Consider the following 18,969-nt stretch of genomic DNA (forward strand, 5'->3'; position numbering starts at 1 on the left):
TGCAGGCCTGCAGTTTAACAAGCGTTGGGCCGGGGCTTGGAGAAGAGGGGAGAACGGGGGAGAGTGAGCGGCGCGGTAATGAGCGAGGGAATGCAGCGCGGCCTCTCCACTCCTCCCCCGCTCTCCTCTCCTCCCCCTTCGGGCTCCATGTTTCTCAGGTGTGATCTCATGGCTGCGGATGGGAATCGATACGCTCAGCAGCCCGGCGCTCAATACCTCTGAATTATGGCTTCATTCTTCTCCTTATTATAGATGAGTTATTTTTTCCAAGCCCATACCACTTTGGGATCAATAGAATACAATCTTATTTTTATACATTTTTCCATACACCCTGTAGGATTTTTTGTGTGTCTTTTTCTTCTCTATCGGAGCTAAATGAGGCCTTGTGCCCGGAGGGAGAAACGACATGTATGCCTGAAATCCATATCTAAAATGGACTGCTTGTTTTTTCTAGAATTTGTACCTGGCTTGTCTTTGGAGCGGTGGGCATAAAGTCAACTGTGAAAGGATCTATTAGGAGATCAACATAAGCTCCATCCACTGACTGTTAGACAGGGGAGGAGATAAAGGGATGGTAGAGCCTTGCAGATGTACAGTTCTACCTTCCAATGGCCTTGCTTCACCCTTCACTCCTCTTGTCTACACTGTACTGTAGCTACATTAAATTAGGAGGATTTAGGGAGAGAAAATTCCTGGTTTTCTTTCTCTCTCGAACTCTCACTGTCCCTCTTAATCTGTTTCACACCGTCTTCAGCTCTAGACTTGTCATCAACAGGGTTTTATTCATTTTGCCTTTATTTAACCAGTCATTGAGAACACAATAACGACCTGAAGGTTAGGGTATGGTGTAACCACTGTCTCTTACCTGAGAGAAATTAGAGAAACGATATGGAGAGAAAAGGGCTGTATGTAATTTCTCAGGCTGTGGATATGGTGTTACAAACAGAGTCCCTAATTGTGCAGGGAGTCAGGCATTACAGTAGGCAGACACACACACACACACACACACTATCTCAAGTCACACACATGCGGCATCTTTGTTTTCTATTTGTTTATTGATTGTCACTTGGCACTTTGTGTAACACAGAGCGGTGACATCAACGTTGTGTTTCACAGGTGACATGACACCTCCACCAGACGCCATTCTCAACAACACATATGTCACACGGTGGCGGTGGCTGAGAGTCAACAACACACTACAACCACTGCCAGAACACACTGAGGACCTCGTGTGCCAGGGGGAGTGATAATAATCTGCGTATTTGTCTTTTTGCTAATTGTTTTTACCGACATGTAGCCTACAGCATGACAGAACATAGGTGGGATCAAGTCACTATTATTCGAGTCACAAGCAAGTCTCAAGTCACAAGGTCCGAGTCTCAAGTCGAGTCCCCAGTAGAACGGGTCGAGTCTCGAGTCAAGTCCATGTCGTGCATTCTACGAGCAAGTCAAGTCGAGTCGCACCTTTTTTCAAGTAAAGTCTCAGTAAAAAAAAGACAGGCATTTTCATTATTTTGTCTACAACACATTTTGATGATGTAATAATACATTTGAACAACAAATTCCAAATTCAAGCTTCATAGGTAAATGATAAATTTCAAGCAATTTTGACATACCAAAAGACTATTAGGCCTATGCTAGTAATTGTTGCTTGATGCCCCATTGCTGGTGAGCTCGCAAAGTAAATTAAGTTAATATTCTTGATCACCAAACATGTTTTGGAGCTGCATATTGATTTATGCCAATCCTATCTCCCTAGAATTTGACGTTTGTGCTGCAAGCTATCCAATAGCTGTACAGTAAATCAGCAATCTGTTCTCTAGCTCACCCAACTGTGTTGATTGACAGTTTGCTGGTCCAATCAGAGGGCCAACTGTGCGTTTCACTAGCCAATCTATTGCACGTTTTTTATGGAAGTGCGATGCTGCGGCTACTGTCTCTGGCTGCATGGAGAGCAATCCACGCAGACTCTGTGCCACGAAATGAGTGACAAAACGTTACAAAACCTGGACAGATCATTTCAAGTCATCAGTCTCAAGTCAAAGTCGAGTCTCAAGCTATTTTATTTTCTATCAAGTCGAGTCTCAAGTCATCAAATTTGTGACTCGAGTCCAAGCCATGTGACTCAAGTCCACACCTCTGTGACAGAATAGAATGAGAGAGAGAGGGAGAAAAGAGAAAGAATCCTCTGTGTTTATAGTAGGTGTAGACTGTAGGTTGTAGGTTGTGACTACACCCACTCCACTATAACATTGCAGTGATCTCCTCCTGCCTACTAGCCTTTCATTAACCCTGTTGTAGGAGGAGGGTGGGAATCCCTCTGTCTGACTGATTCGCTGGCCAGTGGCAGCTGACATGGACCCCGTGGTTACCAGGTAGCCATTGATTTCTGCCTGGCCCAGCTGTAGGGGCTGGGGTGCTTGAGAGACGTTCATGCCGATGCCTGTATTGATTTAATTAGGCCCTCAACTCCACCGCGCTCCGTCTCTACGGCAGCAAATGATTAGTGGTGCCAGCTGTCCTGCGGGTGCCACCGTGTCCAGCTGCCACCCACCCACCCATGCCTACCAATCACCCATGCCCAGGACGGGTGCACTGCACACTGGCACAGGAGTCCAGTCAACCCACCACGAGGTGCCAACTGGAGACACCAGAGGAAAATGAAGGGGTTTAGAGTCAGATCTCTTGTGGTGAGTTCTACTCAGCAGACCTGACTGGTGCCTCACAGAGGACACAGTACTGGGACTGTGGAGAGGGGTGGCATGGGAGTGCTGCTCAACCCAGTTAACACAGTGTGATGTATCTGTGCTGAAGGTAGAGGAGTTTGATCATATATCAGAGACTAAGGAGAGATAAGACGCTGAGTGTGTGTGAGAGCTGATGCGCGGAGAAGGCCCAGCTGTGTATTATTAGGAATATATGGTTTACGTGTACATTTCTCACCACGCAGATCAAGCAGCATAAGGCACTCCGTGGAAACCCATCTGCCAGCCACATTACAGACATTTTCTCTCTTAATTTATTTTTGATTTATAATTACTTTCAACTCGGGGCTCTCGTTTGTGCAGGGTGTGTGTGGTTAATTGCTCTGCCAGAGGGGGGACTAAAGCAACAACAACAAAAACAGCCGGAATCCGACAGAGAGCCAGTGAGCGCTCCCAGCTATGACCTTTCACCCGGGGAGAGAAGTCGACCTTGACAGGGGTGAGGTAACCGTCGGGCCGGATCGAATTTCCTAATTCACATGTTGAAGAAATTGGCAAATGAGAGGGTCAGGGTTAATCTCCGCCCACTTGAAAAAAGCACTTAGCAGCCAGACAGGCCTGTATGGATGGAGTCAGGTAGCCTGCGGGGAGGACGGCCCAGCACAGCCCGTCCGGGAACCAAAGATGATTAAAAATCATTTCTGTGTAATGAGACTTCCCCACTCCACAGCCAGCCCATTTATAGCAGGTCTTGGTTAGGGTGCAGAGTCACTGCCTTGCATAATGTCACACAACCCACAGAGAATGAAAGTGGTCCCAACACGGGTATGGACATAACACTAAAACATGTTTTGCATCATCTTACTGATGGAAGAAATTATATGAGGTGTGACGTGAGTAGAAACTGGCTGAGTGGACAACACAGACACACAGACACACACACTGGATGGCGCCCTACTGTGTGGCATTGTGGAGCCGTGTCGGGAGGATCGATATTAATGAGTGAGGCCTCCCATCGTCACCTCTACTGCGTGTGCGTGTGCATGTGTGTGTTTGTGTCTGTGTGCATGCATTGTATTTGTATATGCATGCGTATGAGCGTGCAAGTCTGAGTGTGAGAGAAATAAAATGAGAGTGAGAGAGGGAAGGGGGCACACTTCACTACAGAAGCGTTCCTCTCTCCTTTTTCCCTTCTTGTTTCAGAGGGGAAAGAGGAAAAGTGCAGAAAATGGAATAATGCCACAATCATTACAGGATTCTTAAATTGCTCTGGGATTGGTTCCACCCACTAAGAGAGCTCAGTGAAATGGTTTGCAGCCACGTTCCTCCATTATGTAGAACTTATTACAAACAAATTTCTCCTCCAGGGCATCTCTTATAATTTTCAATTAGGTGAAACGAGGTTGTGAGCCCAGGGAGGGCATGATCCACCACTGTTTCAGTTTCAGCACGGGGTGTGTGTGTGTGTGTGTGTGTGTGTGTGTGTGTGCGTGTGCGTGTGCGTGTGTGTGTGTGTTGCTATGAAAAAGAGCATGAGAGAATGAAAGATTGCTTGTTTTTGCGCATACTTATTTCTCTACGGGATTGTACATTCTTAACATCTTAAACGTGTATATGCGTGTGTGCGTGCATTTACGTTGTGTGTGTGTGCGTGTGTGAACCAAACATGCATTCGCTCACATTCTGGACGGATTCACTTTCTTCAAATGGCTTCAAGATGGAGGCCTATAAAGCCCAGACTGTTTTCCTAGCTTAATTGTAACACTTTTATGAGCATTTGTCGTTACAATCTCCCAATCTACAGTAATTAAGTCAACATTGGCCTCCCTCTGAACCTCCCATTCACAGAGTGGGTACTGTAGCCTACCGTCCTGCTAGTCCAACAGTCCTCCCTGTTACTGTTAAAGCAGCAGGGGGTACTGACTGTGCTGCAACACACAACCCTTTCTCAGCCTCTTGGCATATAAACCCTGTTCATTTCTGCACATAAACACATGGCTGTGGGGCCAGGCAGGCAGCGCTAGGCTAGTGGCTCTGCTCACTGACGGATGAATCAGGCCCCTCTTTCCTTCCTATGAGCGAGATAAGTTCTCTATTGGCCTTATCTGCTGGATTATACAGGATGTCACTGCTTGTGAGAGCGCCATGCCGTGCATTAACCTCCACACAGAGGAAATAGGTGGGATTCCTAGGCCAGATAGGCCTGTGTTTGCTAGGAAGCCCCTGTTGTCCACTGTGAATCACACAGCCACTCAGAGAGAGAGAGCTGGAGAGGCTCTCAGTGTGCAGCTATCTGTGTTTTCTGTTCCGTACTATGGAGTTGATAATAACCCACAGTCTGAACAAGCTTTCCTGCGTTTTGTACTCCTGTACTCAACTCTGTTATTAGATCTCTCACCTTGCAGATGGTGGTATTTTAAAGGTTCAGTATATATCTTTGTAGACGGTTATAGATCTGTCATTCTCATTTAAATAAAGTCTGGTAAGCGGTAGATCTGTTCTATGTGCGCTATTTCTATGCTTCCCGTCCTTAAGTTTAGCTTTTGCGTCTTTTTATTTTTGGTTGTTGAAAAGATATTTCACAGATTGTACAATGATTCTCTACACTATACACAGGTGAACATGATATAATTATAGCAACCAGGCAACGGTGGAGCGATGTCTACATATTGTGTCTTTAACACAAGGCTCTTCTCTGTCTGATTCCCAGGCTCCATTCTCTGTCTGTAATAACCTGTAATGTGTAGTACTGTATATAGAGATGATGCTGCTTTAATACTTTAAATAATTGCAATATTCTGAAAGGACTACCTGTGTGATCCCCCCTGTAAGGATGTACAGTAGTGCATTGTGCTTGCAACGCCAGGATAGTGGGTTTGATTCCTGTGTATGCACGCATGACTGTAAGTCACTACAAATGTCTTCTAAATGGCATATACTATTCTTATTCTTATTATATTATTATGTACAGTAGGGAAACTGACCTGTGTAGATGAAGCGTCCCGGCGTGCCTTTACAGAACTGCTTGGACTTGTAGGACAGGGTCACCTCTACCACCCCTGGGATGTGGCGGGGCGGAGTCTGCACCCGGATGGCGTGGGGTGTGATGAGCTGCAGAAGGAGAGAGAGAGCGCACAGGAGAGAGAGATTAAGAGAGATAGAGAGGGAGAGAAAGAAATAGCACAGGAGAGAGAGAGAGAGAGAGAGAGAGAGAGAGAGAGAGAGAGAGAGAGAGAGAGAGAGAGAGAGAGAGAGAGAGAGAGAGAGAGAGAGAGAGAGAGAGAGTGAGAGAGAGAGAGAGAGAGAGCGAGAGAGAGAGAGAGAGAGAGAGAGAGAGAGAGAGAGAGAGAGAGAGAGAGAGAGAGAGAGAGAGAGAGAGAGAGAGGGGGGGGAGAGAGAGAGCGAGCACAGGAAGAGAGAGAAAGAAAGAAAGAAAGAAAGAAAGAAAGAAAGAAAGAAAGAAAGAAAGAAAGAAAGAAAGAAAGAAAGAAAGAAAGAAAGAAAGAAAGAAAGAAAGAAAGAGGAGGATACAGGCAAGTCTATGTGTTTTGTAGTTGTGTTCTCTACAGACTCAGTTCACTCTCCCCTCCCCTCTCCTCCCTCTCCTCCCCTGAGTCAGAGTTTGGGTGTGTGAGTGGTGCTCTTCAACACAGCAAACAAACACTTCAGGTCAATGAGTCTCCACTGATCCCTTTCTATTGTCTGCCAGGGTAAATACTCTCCACACTGAACAAGTGCAGAGGGAAAAGAGAGGACGTCAAACTGTCAACAAGGCCGTCAGACACGTAAACAACATGTTTATTGATTTGATGACTTGTGCTGAATGAAGGGCGTTTATGAGTGGACTATGTCATCTGCACTGCAGCAGCTAAGGATCTCATGTGTTGTTGAAAAGTGTTGTGAGTCTGGGTGGTGTAAAGAGAACACACACAAAGTGAGAGTGCTATTGTTGGACTGGAGCCATAGCTCCCCACACACCTGGAGAGGCTGTGTGTTACAGAAGGTACATAAACATGGAGCTTGAGTGGGGCTAGGGGAACAGCATGACAAGGATCAGTGTGTGTGTACTGAGAGTGTGTGTTCATTAAGCCTGGCCGACGGTTATCACAGCTCTGTGAGGCTGATCAGTATATCTGGGGTACGGAGGGGGGTGGGGGGTGGGTGTGGTGGACTGGCAGGGTGATATTGAAGGGCCCTCGAGGCCCTGAGAGCAGGGAGCAAACACAGCCTCACCCCTGGCCCCCCGGTATGGGAGGGCGGTAATTGGAAACACACTGTGGGGCCCCGGCACTTCCTACATGGGACCAAGGGCCGAACAGCCCTCCAACCATCCAGCCTCTGAGACCAGCAGAGAATATTGAGGACTAATCGGGATACTGGAGCAGTACCTATACAATGCCTTCGAAAAGTATTCAGACCCCTTGACTTTTTCCACATTTGTTAGGTTACAGCCTTATCCTAAAATTGATTGATTTTTTTTTTCTTCTCATCAATCTACACACAATAACCCATAATGACAAAGCAAAAACATTATTTAAGTTTTTTTTGCAAAAACAAAACAAACAACGGAAATATGTCATTTACATAAGTATTCAGACCCTTTACTCTGTACTTTGTTGAAGCACCTTTGGCAGCGATTACAGCCTCGAGTCTTCTTGGGTATGACGCTACAAGCCTGGCACAACTGTATTTGGGGAGTTTCTCCCATTCTTCTCTGCAGATCCTCTCAAGCTCTGTCAGGTTGAATGGGGGGCGTTGCTGCAAAGCTATTTTCAGGTCTCTCCAGAGATGTTCGATCAGGTTCAAGTCCGGGCTCTGGCTGGCCCACTCAAGGACATTCCGAGACTTGTCCCGAAGCCACTCCTGTGTTATCTTGGCTGTGTGCTTAGGATCATTGTCCTGTTGGAAGGTGAACCTTCGCCCCATTCTGAGGTCCTGAGCGCTCTGGAGCAGGTTTTCATCAAGGATCTCTCTGTACTTTGCTCTGTTCATCTTTGCCTCGATCCTGGCTAGTCTCCCAGTGCCTGCCACTGAAAACATCCCTACAGCATGATTCTGTGACAACTGTCGGCCAGGCTTAATGAACACACACTCTCAGTACACACACACACACACTGATCCTTGTCATGCTGTTCCCCTAGCCCTAATCAAGCTCCATGTTTATGTACCTTCTGTAACACACAGTATTTCTGTTTTTAGTTGTATGTAGATTGCTGAGGATTTTTTTTTCTTTAATTATTTTAAAATAAGTCTGTAACGTAACAAAATGTGGAAAAAGTCAAGGGGTCTACCTCTACCTCTGTCTGTACCCTCTAAAATAAACCCTGGGCTGAGGGTTGAGGGTGGGTAAACAGGCAGGGAGGGCAGGGCAGCTGGACAACTCAGGCAAATCTGCCCCTGGAGGCCTAATCAGTGCTATTTCTGACCCCCGTACCGTCTCTTTCCCCCTGGCTTCAGCCATTACCCCATGACCATAACTGGCTCTGAACCCTTTGGCCTGGGGAACTACTGTAGCAAAGGTTCCTATTCCACTAGCCAAGGTAGAATAAAGTTGCAATTATTCTACAAATTAAAGTATAAATATAACAAAAATACAGAGCCAAGTGTTTAACGGCAAGCATATGTGGGACTCGAAACCCGTATATTAACATTATGCCAACATGGTTCTGCAATTTAAAAGTCTAATAAATAAGCAGAGATTATTATAGCTTAATCCCTGGTCGGTGGGGGAGAGGAGAGCAGAGTGGAGTGTGTCGAAGATTGGATCAACTCATTAGCCTGCAGATTGAATGGCAGGTAGAGGAAATCAACTTTGGCCTCGTTCAGGCTGCTTTTTACCAGCACTACAGTTACAAGGCTCGCCCTGCCCTCCTGCCCTCCAGCCCTCCATCCCCTAACCCCCCTCCATCCCCTAACCCCCCTCCAGCCCCTAACCCCCCTCCATCCCCTAACCCCCCTCTAGCCCCTAACCCCCCTCCAGCCCCTAACCCCCCTCCATCCCCTAACCCCCTCCATCCCCTAACCCCCCTCCAGCCCCTAACCCCCTCCATCCCCTAACCCCCTCCATCCCCTAACCCCCCTCCAGCCCCTAACACCCCTCCATCCCCTAACCCCCTCCAGCCCCTAACCCCCTCCAGCCCCTAACCCCCTCCATCCCCTAACCACCCTCTAGCCTCTAACCCCCTCCATCATCTAACCCCCCTCCAGCCCCTAACCCCCCTCCATCCCCTAACCCCCCTCCATCCCCTAACCCCTCCTCACTGCACTTGCTAATGGTAGCAATAACACCCCAGCCCCTAGCCCCCAGCCCCAGTCTCCAGCCGACAGCCCCCAGCCCCAATCTCCAGCCCCCAGCCCCAGTCTCCATTCCCCAGCCCCAATCTCCAGCCCCCAGCCCCAGTCTCCAGTCCCCAGCCCCAATCTCCAGCCCCCAGCCCCAGTCTCCAGCCCCCAGCCCCAATCTCCAGCTCCAAGCCCCAGTCTCCAGCCCCCAGCCTCAGTTGCCAGCCCCAAGCCCCAGTCTCCAGCCCCCAGCCCTGTCGCCAGCCCCCAGCCCCAGTCTCCAGCCCCCAGCCTCAGTTGCCAGCCCCAAGCCCCAGTCTCCAGCCCCCAGCCATGTCGCCAGCCCCCAGCCCCAGTCTCCAGCCACCAGCCCCCAGCACCAGTCTCCAGCCCCAGTCGCCAGCCCCCAGCACCAGTCTCCAGCCCCTAGCCCCCAGCCCCAGTCTCCAGCTCCCAGCCCCAGTCTCCAGCCCCCAGCCCCAGTCACCAGTCGCCAGCCCCCAGCCCCAGTCTCCAACCCCCAGTCTTCAGCCCCCAGCCCCATTCTCCAGTCCTATATGGCAGCTAATTGAGAGGATCAGAAGCACATCAGAGAGCTGCGCTGAATAAATAGGAGCTGAATTTGTCCTCTGATTGGCACCTGTGATGACTGGAGAGCTCCAGGAGATGGGAGTGTGTGTGATGGTGTGTGTGTGATGCGTACAACACACAGATGAGAGACCAATCTAGCCCCGGCACACACACCAGCGCCGTCTTTAAAGCCCGCACAGCCACCAGCATTTTACATGCCTTTAAACTGGCCCTTACAGAGCGCTTAGCCTGCCTTTCATTATTCAGATCTTCAGCTGTGAGGGAGCATAAAGACATGCCACCACCAGCGAGAGTTTTTTTTTATACCATTACACCTTTTAATGGCTGAGGCAGGACCACTCCTCACCATCACTAAGACTGTGCAAGGTCAAATTCAATTGGAATTTATTGTACAGGAGAAAATGGCGTACTCAAATAGTGCTTTTATTTACTGATGAAAATGCTTACTGCATTTATGTTAAATAACCTTAATTTAAATGGACAGAAGACAAAGAAACAGTAAACAATGCTATTTGATTGTCTAAGTTGAACTAAAACAGGGCTTTTGTTTCTTCTAAAGTTTCAAAACCAGAATTGCAAAAGTCAAAGTCTTGCTTCATATTTCTGGAAGAAAACTGCACTTCACAGTATTTCAACAACCGCAGAATTCTGTTTGGTCCAGATGGTTTATTGATATTTCTATCAGTGTTTTGTGTGAGTTGGTTTCATCTGGGGGGAGAGTGGTATGGCCTTTAACACAGCTGGCACAGTTGGACTCACTCACCTTCCCTTTAATGATAGAAATCTAGAGAATGTATTGTTATGACCTTCAGGACTGTGAACTGTAAAGACAGACAATGCAATACACTTCTATGGTCAATATTCATGGTCTGTTTGTGTGGAGGGATGAGAGGATGTGTGTGTGTGTGTGTGCGTGTGTGTGTGTGTGTGTGTGCACGTGTGTGTGTGTGTATCGTCATGAACTCACCTCACTCCAGACCAGCATGGTGCCAAAGATGACCTGGAGGCCGTCAAAGAAGTTGTCACCTATGATGATGACAGTTGCGCCCCCTGTTGTCCAGCCCTCACTGGGGCTGATGGCTTTGATGCAGGGGGCAGCTGCTCCAAGGTACAGGGCAGTGGAGGGGAGGTGGAGAGGAGAAGGGCGAGACAGACAGGAAGCTTACGGTTAAACCACCTCAGTCTAGGAGGTTAGTTACACAGTTGAGAAACATAATAATCAAGTAGCCCAATAACATCTAATAAAGAACATGGAACACTGAAGACACACAGGACAAGTCAAGGACATTAGCATGAGCACTGAGCCTTAAATGGAATGCAATAGGAACAGGCTAAGTGGTCCTAATTTCAGAAAGCAAGGCTTTCCATGTTCAAGTTTGTGTGTGGTATGTGTGTAAGTATGCATTAACACACACACACACTATAGTCCTGGATCTAGACCTGTGGTAGTGTGTTCTGCATTCAGAGGGAGGGAGGCTGTAGATCATGTTGTGCTTTGACACCGTATCACGCTGGTGACAGGAGGTATGGCTACGGTCCAGGCCCCAGTGAGGTTTGGGGCTTCCCAACCTTCTCCCATGGGAACACAGGGTAACAGGGCTCGCTGTGTGTGTGTGTGTGTGTGTATACACTACCGTTCAAGAGTTTGGGGTCACTTAGAAATGTCCTTGTTTTCGAAAGAAAAGCAATTTTTTTGTCCATTAAAATAACATCAAATTGATCAGAAATTCAGTGTAGACATTGTTAATGTTGTAAATGGCTATTGTAGCTGGAAACGGCTGATTTTTTATGGAATATCTACATAGGCGTACAGAGGCCCATTATCAGCAACCATCAGTCCTGTGTTCCAATGGCACGTTGTGTTTGCTAATCCAAGTTTATCATTTTAAAAGGCTAATTGATAATTAGAAAACCCTTTTGCAATTATGTTGAAAACTGTTGTGCTGATTAAAGAAGCAATAAAACTGGCCTTCTTCAGACTAGTTGAGTATCTGGAGCATCGGCAATTGTGGGTTCGATTACAGGCTCAAAATGGCCAGAAACAAATAACTTTCTTCTGAAACTCGTCAGTCTATTCTTGTTCTGAGAAATGAAGGCTATTCTATGCGAGAAATTGCCAAGAAACTGAAGATCTCGTACAACGCTGTGTACTACTCCCTTCACAGAACAGCGCAAACTGGCTCTAACCAGAATAGAAAGATGAGTGGGAGGCCCCGGTGCACCAGTTGTGCACCAGTTGTGCACCGGGGCCTCCCACTCCTCTTTCTATTCTGGTTAGAGTCAGTCAACTAGTCAACTAGTCTTGAGAAGGCCAGTTTTATTGCTTCTTTAATCAGCACAACAGTTTTCAACTGTGCTAACATAATTGCAAAAGGGTTTTCTAATGATCAATTAGTCTTTTAAATGATACATTTGGATTAGCAAACACAACGTGCCATTGGAACACAGGACTGATGGTTGCTGATAATGGGCCTCTGTACGCCTATGTAGATATTCCATTAAAAACCAGCTGTTTCCAGCTACAATAGCCATTTACAACATTAGCAATGTCTACACTGAATTTCTGATCAATTTGATGTTATTTTAATGGGAGGAAAAACATTTTTATTTAGACAAAAATGACATTTCTAAGTGACCCCAAACTTTTGAATGGTAGTGTGCATGTGTATGTCTGTCTGTGTGTGTGTGTGTGTGTGTGTGTGTGTGTGTGTGTGTGTGTGTAGGTGTGTGTGCTAGAAAATGGGCTCTTGTGATTTGACACCTCTCAGTCTATAAGCATGGGGCCAAAGCAGGAAACCAAAAACACACAAAATCCTCCAACAGCTGGATCTAACTAAGAGTGCAGCGCTGTGCTCCCCCCCCACACACACACCATGCCCCCCAGAAGACTGATGGTGGTTTTAACAGCTCTGAATGGAGATCAGGCAGAAAAGCAAAGGATCTATTACAGCTGGAACGCACACCCAGTGCCTCTTTAAAGTCCTTTAAGACTGCTGCAAAACACACTTCTCACACCTCATGATGATGTGGCCGGTGACACTTTGCTTCTTGAAAGTCCAATATCTTGAAAACTTGACTGATGACATGCAAAACATTTTGGGACTGTATCAACTGCGGACTAATTAATAAAATACCAAAATATCGTTTTTGAGTGGACTTTCCCTTTAATAATAATAGCCTTCTTTGGCTTACCGAAAAACGACTAACTTTCAAACCTCAAATAAACACATGTTAGTCTTCTTTATTTTACATTTATTGGTCATGTCAGCTTTGCGAGAGGAAAAGTAATCCAGTAGTATTTAGTGGGATGAATTGAGATGAATCTCTCTCCTCAGGCTGAGGCTCCTTTGCTAACTTGCTTATTGTGGATGCCCGACCATAATGCAATTTGGCCCAGTGGTAAACTAGGAGGGATGAGGAGGGTCTGGGCCAGCAATCTGTGACAGTAATCTTGGCCTAAGTCGCCTATTTCGCCCGTGCTGAAATTGTGCGTGTATTAACCAGATGGAGGAGCGCCAATCCATCTGATAGGATTTAACTTGCCCAGCCTTTCTCCTCGCCATCTGGGCCCCGTGCTGCTCGCTTGCTCGCCGTGCAACATACTACACACACACACTCACGCACACACACACACACACACACACTCACACACACACACTTGCACACATGCACGCACACTCACACTCACACACGCATACAAGGAAATGCATACCGAACATAAAAAACTAACATTTAGCCATAAACACATACAAACACCTTTTAACCCTGGCATGATCGTGTGCAAACAGACAGAGAGAAGTACGGACTCACACACAGACAGACAGCCACACGTGAGGCCACTCATACAGTACAGTAACTCCACCAGGGACAGATTGCTGTCCCTCCTCTTTCCTCGGGTCCCCTGGGGGCTCCTTTTTCCGCTTTCCCTCCATCCCTGTCTTTCTCTCTCTCCCTCTCTCTCCCTCTCTCTTCTTCTCTCTTCCGCTCTCACCATGGGCAGGCTTCCCCTGTCTTCCCTGCTGTAGGATTCTCTTAGCAGACGGACCTTTGTCTGCAGGCTGCTGGGGCGTGTGTACGGAAGTGTGTGTGTGTGTGTGTGTGTGTGTGTGCGTGTTCGCGTGCATGTGTGTGTGTGCCTGTGTGTGCGTGTGTGTGTGTGTGTGGGGGGGGGGACTCTCAGACTCTCAGATCCATCCACAAGTGTGTGTGATGGCCACAGAGAGAGTCCTGCTGTAGTGCTCTTCCTTGTCAAACAGATATGGAGGAGGAAGAGCAGACTATAGCACTACAACCACGTAATTTCAATCTGTACAACAGGGACTTCTTCTATTCTCGGGCCCAAGCTAAACTGACCTCAGAACAGCGTATAGGGGCTTCTTCTCCTGACCACAGGAGACCATCCAGGCTTATCACCCCATCCAAGGCCAGTGGAGAAATAAGCACATCATATGTCTCATTTGATGAGGAGCATGAGAAAACAGATTCCGCCTCACTCCTAAATCCTTCTGCTACAAAATGAGAAAGTGATTGGATTTGTCTAAACAACCCAGTGGCCATGGCGATGGCATGCGTGGCTGTAGTGTTAAGGCGTTAAGCGTTCCTCTCTCTTTAACCTGCGAGGGCCTGGCTGGCCCTGGGTCTGTAGTCCTGCTTCAGACAGAGAGAGGCTCAGCGCTAAGGCCCCCTGCCTCTGAGGAAATATGTGTGCTTCCTTAAGCCTGTGGATCCTCATGAAGCATACTTGCAATCAAAGACAGCAGGCGCCACTGGGGAAATGACTGCTTTGTTGCTCCGTCTCATCCTTTAAGAGCCCCCCGAAAAGCCTTTTTGCTCAGCAATGAGTAAAAAAGTGAATTTTACCCATCCATTATTGAGAAGGGGAGCTGTCAATGGTAATCCATTGTGATGCATATGGCCGTGTGTGTGTGTGTGTGTGCTTGTGCGTGCGTGAGTGCATTTCATCACCATGTCTCGAGGTAAATCTGCCCTGACAACGCCTTGACAACGCCCTGACAACGCCCTGACAACGCCCTGACAACCAGACCTACATTAACTAACACATTTCGTTTTTAATCATCTGGGAAAACATGTTGGGTCTCGTCTATAACGGATGAGGATAAATAAAACAAACCAATCATTGAGGAGACAGTGAACCATGTGAACCAATGACCTGTCAGGGCACTGAAGCGCATCATCTTCAGCCCATTATGTTTTATCAAAGGAACCAACATAACTGGTCCCAGATCTGTTTGTGCTTTTGTCTACTCATTTTACATTTACATTTTAGTCATTTAGCAGACGCTCTTATCCAGAGCGACTTACAGTAGTGAGTTCATACATTTTCATACTGGCCCCCTGTGGGAAACGAACCCACAACCCTGGCGCTGCAAGCGCCATGCTCTACCAACTGAGCTACAAGGGACTACTCCATAGTCATTGTCAATCAAAACAATTCCATAAGGAGTTGGCAAGAGAGCAGAAGCAGACTGGCACCCAGGCTAACATAACTGTGGTGTACAGAAAATGACATGGAGGAAGCCTGGCACTGGAGAAGCAGGTTGCTTTTGAGATCTTTATTCCTATGTAGGAGAAGTTAATTTACACTGATCTGTCCCCATCCCTTCCCTGACCAGTGAGACAGGTTAGTGTACTAATGAGGCTCCCTTCCTCTGCACCAATGAACGCATGTAGAGAAGGGGAGTGGGCTGAAGTCTTCACAACCATGTACCTACTCTACCTCTCACTGCACACCATCGTCTGTCTGTGGTACACAATACACACTCGTAGATTCCTTCATTCCTGTGTGGCGGCGTGTAAATGTGTGTGTGAACGTGTGTGTGTGTTGCGTGTGTGTGTTGCGTGTGTGTGTTGCGTGTGTGTGTTGCGTGTGTGTGTGAACGTGTGTGTGTTGCGTGTGTGTGTTGCGTGTCGTCTGGCCCTGGTGCATATTTAATAATGAGATAATAAAGTGCAGGAGCATGCGATCTGACAGGGTCCCTGTGCTGTGGCTCTCCTCCTCCCCCCACCCTGCCACCCTGTCCCTGGACAGAGGGAGATGAATGGAGGGGACGTTTGGCTCCTGTTAGTGTTTATGCCACAAACCCATCCAGCCAGATAACATGTTATTATCTTTATGGGGGGAGGGGAGACTGCTTCTCCTCTGTGTGACAATAGCGGAGCTGTCCCCGACACAGACAGACACACACAGAGGCAAATGGATAGAGACAGACAGACAGACAAACACAGAGAGACAGAGACTCAGACTGATATACTGTAGACTGACTGACTGACAGACAGATGGACGGTCAGACCAGACAGACAGACTGAGAGACAGACAGCCGTACAGTAGAAAAGTGAGAGGGTGCCTACCATGCTCCAGGTATGATGGCGTACCTTCCGAGGGGTCCAGTCTACGGGCCCGGCGGCCGTGTTTGGAGTTGTTGTGGACAAACATGTTGTCAGAGACCGCCAGGACATGGCCGTCCACACTGACCGTCGTAGACACCACCACCTGGACATAGTCACACACACAGAGAGTTCAAAGGTTAGGATATTATGACAGATCTAACTCACTACTAGGGTGTCTCCTCGACAATACACATCACTGTAAATTATAGTTTACCCTCCAGATCAGAGCATTCCATCTACAACCTCAAACTAGACCAGAATAGTGATACAAGGGATGAAATCCTGAAACTCCTAAAGCATATTTATGCATTTTCGATACTGAACAATTAGGACTTCATCTGAATTATTATTGTATTTTCATGTAAGACCACTGTGTTGAGAAAGACGGTGTGTATGAGTGTACTCTGTGGATATACATGTATACGTCTGTGTGTGTGTGCCTCGACATTCTCCCTTTGCTGCTTGAGAAAACTGCAACAGAGGACAAGAAACAACAACATGCTTCTAATCCAAACTAACACTGGCCCTCATCACCTTGGAGAAACAAACAGAGAAACTGTTTCCTTTAACTCCACCCTTCCTCCTTCCCCCAGTACCCCATTTCCCCTCCTCTATCAGTGGTGCTGTGATTGTACTGCTCCCTCCTCTCTAATCCTTCCCTTTCTTTGTGCTAATGAACACACACAAACACATACCCCTCCACACACACACACGTCTCTCGATCCCCAGTGTCTTTATCAAAGTCCTGCAGCATGTCCTCCTGTGCTGTGTGTTTGTGTCTCTATCTCTCTATCTCTCTCTCTCTCTCTCTCTCTCCCTCTCTCTCTCCCTGGGCCCGGGACCGCTGGCTGATAGACTGACATGCAGATTAATTTAATTAAAAGCGTCCCTCACTCGAGTGCCCAGAGACAATGGGAGGCAGCTAATGGGTTGCTGTAGTAGCGGACTGTGTTGCTGCTGAGTGCCATTACTGTGGGGCCAATAGAAACCGGGCTGGGCTAAGCTGGGCTGGGCTAGGGGGACTCCCCTGGAGCTCAGAAGAGCCTCTCGTTTCAATTGCTCTGCAGCTTCAAGAGGCTCCTGCCTCTCTTGAAAAGAACTTGGCAAACACCAGCGCTAGTCTCCCTGGGCCAGACACACTTATTCTCTTCAAGCTGCCACACAGCCCTCCGTGCCTGAACTCCCTGCCTCAATCCCCAAAGAAGCTCACAGCTCTACCTCCCCTCTCTCTGTTTCCCTCATTGTCACCCCCCCCCCCTCTCTCTCTCTCTCTCTCTCTCTCTCTCTCTCTCTCTCTCTCTCTCTCTCTCTCTCTCTCTGTCTCTCTCTCTCTTTCCCTTGGTCTCTCTTGTAGTTGGAGTATCTTACAAAGTTCTCAGTGATTTCTCAGACCACAGGCATGTCACTGGTTGGGCTGAGGACACAAGGGAGATGTTCGCACCTCTTGTCAGTGAATGAAGAAACACACACAGACACACACACAGAGCACATTTCTGAAGCGTTATTGGTGTTGTGTTGCATATGCCAGTAATGAGCGCACTGTAATGTATGTATATACACACAGTCCCTCCCCAGCCTGCCGCTCCTCCACACTACACTGGCCTAGAGTGTGTGAGTTATGGATGGGTCCGGCTGCTAATTAAGCCCAAGGAAACACAGGCCTGTCTACTGAAGTTCCACTACAATAGAGCCCAATAATTAGAGTCAAAGTGGAGCAATAGACAGCGCCAGCCCTCAATGCCTGTCCAATCACAGACAGGATTATAGCCTGCACAACTGTTTAAACACTAAGGGCATCTTCCGATAAGAGAGACACTCTGAGGAGCTACACACACACACATTAAAACACACACACACACACATTAAAACACACACACACATCAAAAACACAAACACACAGGCACGTGTGCTGTGTAATAAATCTGTCAGCAGAACAGAGGTCTAGTATATCTCAAGTGTTCACTTCCTAATTCAGCTCTGACTTTTAAAGATAAGGAAATAGATTTGTTGCCTTATCCGCTGCCTTCACTCCCCCTTGCCTCCCCTCCCCCACCTTTCTCTTCACCCCTAAATGAAATAACAAGAGAGTGAAGTGCATTGATGTGTGAGTGAGAGAGATATAAAGAGAAAGAAGAAGAAGAAGAAGAAGAAAGATAGATATTGTGCATTTAAGAAAGAGAGAGTGAGAGATGGATGGTGGAAAAAGAGAGAAAAATACAAAAGGGAGGATGGAAAGAGGTGGATGGTTTCCACGCCTGCCTCTGTGGTCCCAATTAAGGCAGGCTAAGAGGAGGGGTGGAAGAGAGGAGAGGAGAGAAGAGCATAGCTAACTAACCCTGCTGTCTGTGTCTGAGCCCCTCTCTGTGGTCTGACAGCCTCCCTCTAATTACACTGTCACCACTGGACTGGAACCACACACAGCCATGGCTAAGGCCACACACACACACACACACACACACACACACACACACACACACACATACACACACACCACAGGAGGCTGCTGAGGGGAAAATGGTTCATAATAATGGCTGGAATGGAGTGCATGGAATGGTATCAAACACATGGAAAATATGTGTTTGATGAGTTTGATACCATTCCATTAATTCCATTCCAGCCATTACCATGAGCCCGCCCTCCCCAATTAAAGTGCCACCAACCTCCTGTGACACACACCTCAACACTGAGACTCACCTTAACACCACCAGTAAGAACCTGAGACCCACCTCATTCCTGAGACCCACCACATCTCATCCCTGAGACACACCGCATCCCTGAGACCCACATCATCTCATCCCTAAAACCCACCTCATCTCATCCCTGAGACACACCTCATCCCTGAGACCCACCTCATCCCTGAGACCCACCTCATCCCTGAGACCCACCTCATCCCTGAGACCCACCTCATCCCTGAGACCCACATCATCCCTGAGACCCACCGCATCCCTGAGACCCACATCATCTCATCCCTAAAACCCACCTC

General features: G+C 47.7%; 1 protein-coding gene across 10 annotated transcripts in view; it reads right to left on the reverse strand.

Moving 5' to 3' along the window:
• Positions 1-18,969, reverse strand: part of LOC121574053 (transcription factor COE1) — a 133,996-nt gene that overhangs the window by 28,090 nt on the left and 86,937 nt on the right. For 6 of the 10 annotated variants that reach the window (XM_041886606.2, XM_041886609.2, XM_045222666.1 and 3 more), the window contains exons 8-10: positions 15,948-16,089; positions 10,546-10,676; positions 5,690-5,816 (exon numbers count right to left, since the gene is read on the reverse strand). In XM_041886606.2, the coding sequence (XP_041742540.2) occupies positions 5,690-5,816; positions 10,546-10,676; positions 15,948-16,089 (400 nt within the window). The remainder of the gene's footprint in view (positions 1-5,689; positions 5,817-10,545; positions 10,677-15,947; positions 16,090-18,969) is intronic. The other 4 variants (XM_041886610.2, XM_045222667.1, XM_045222665.1 and 1 more) reach the window with 1 other exon arrangement.

The sequence above is a fragment of the Coregonus clupeaformis genome, chromosome 9, assembly GCF_020615455.1.
Source record: "Coregonus clupeaformis isolate EN_2021a chromosome 9, ASM2061545v1, whole genome shotgun sequence".
Classification (NCBI taxonomy): Eukaryota; Metazoa; Chordata; class Actinopteri; order Salmoniformes; family Salmonidae; genus Coregonus; species Coregonus clupeaformis.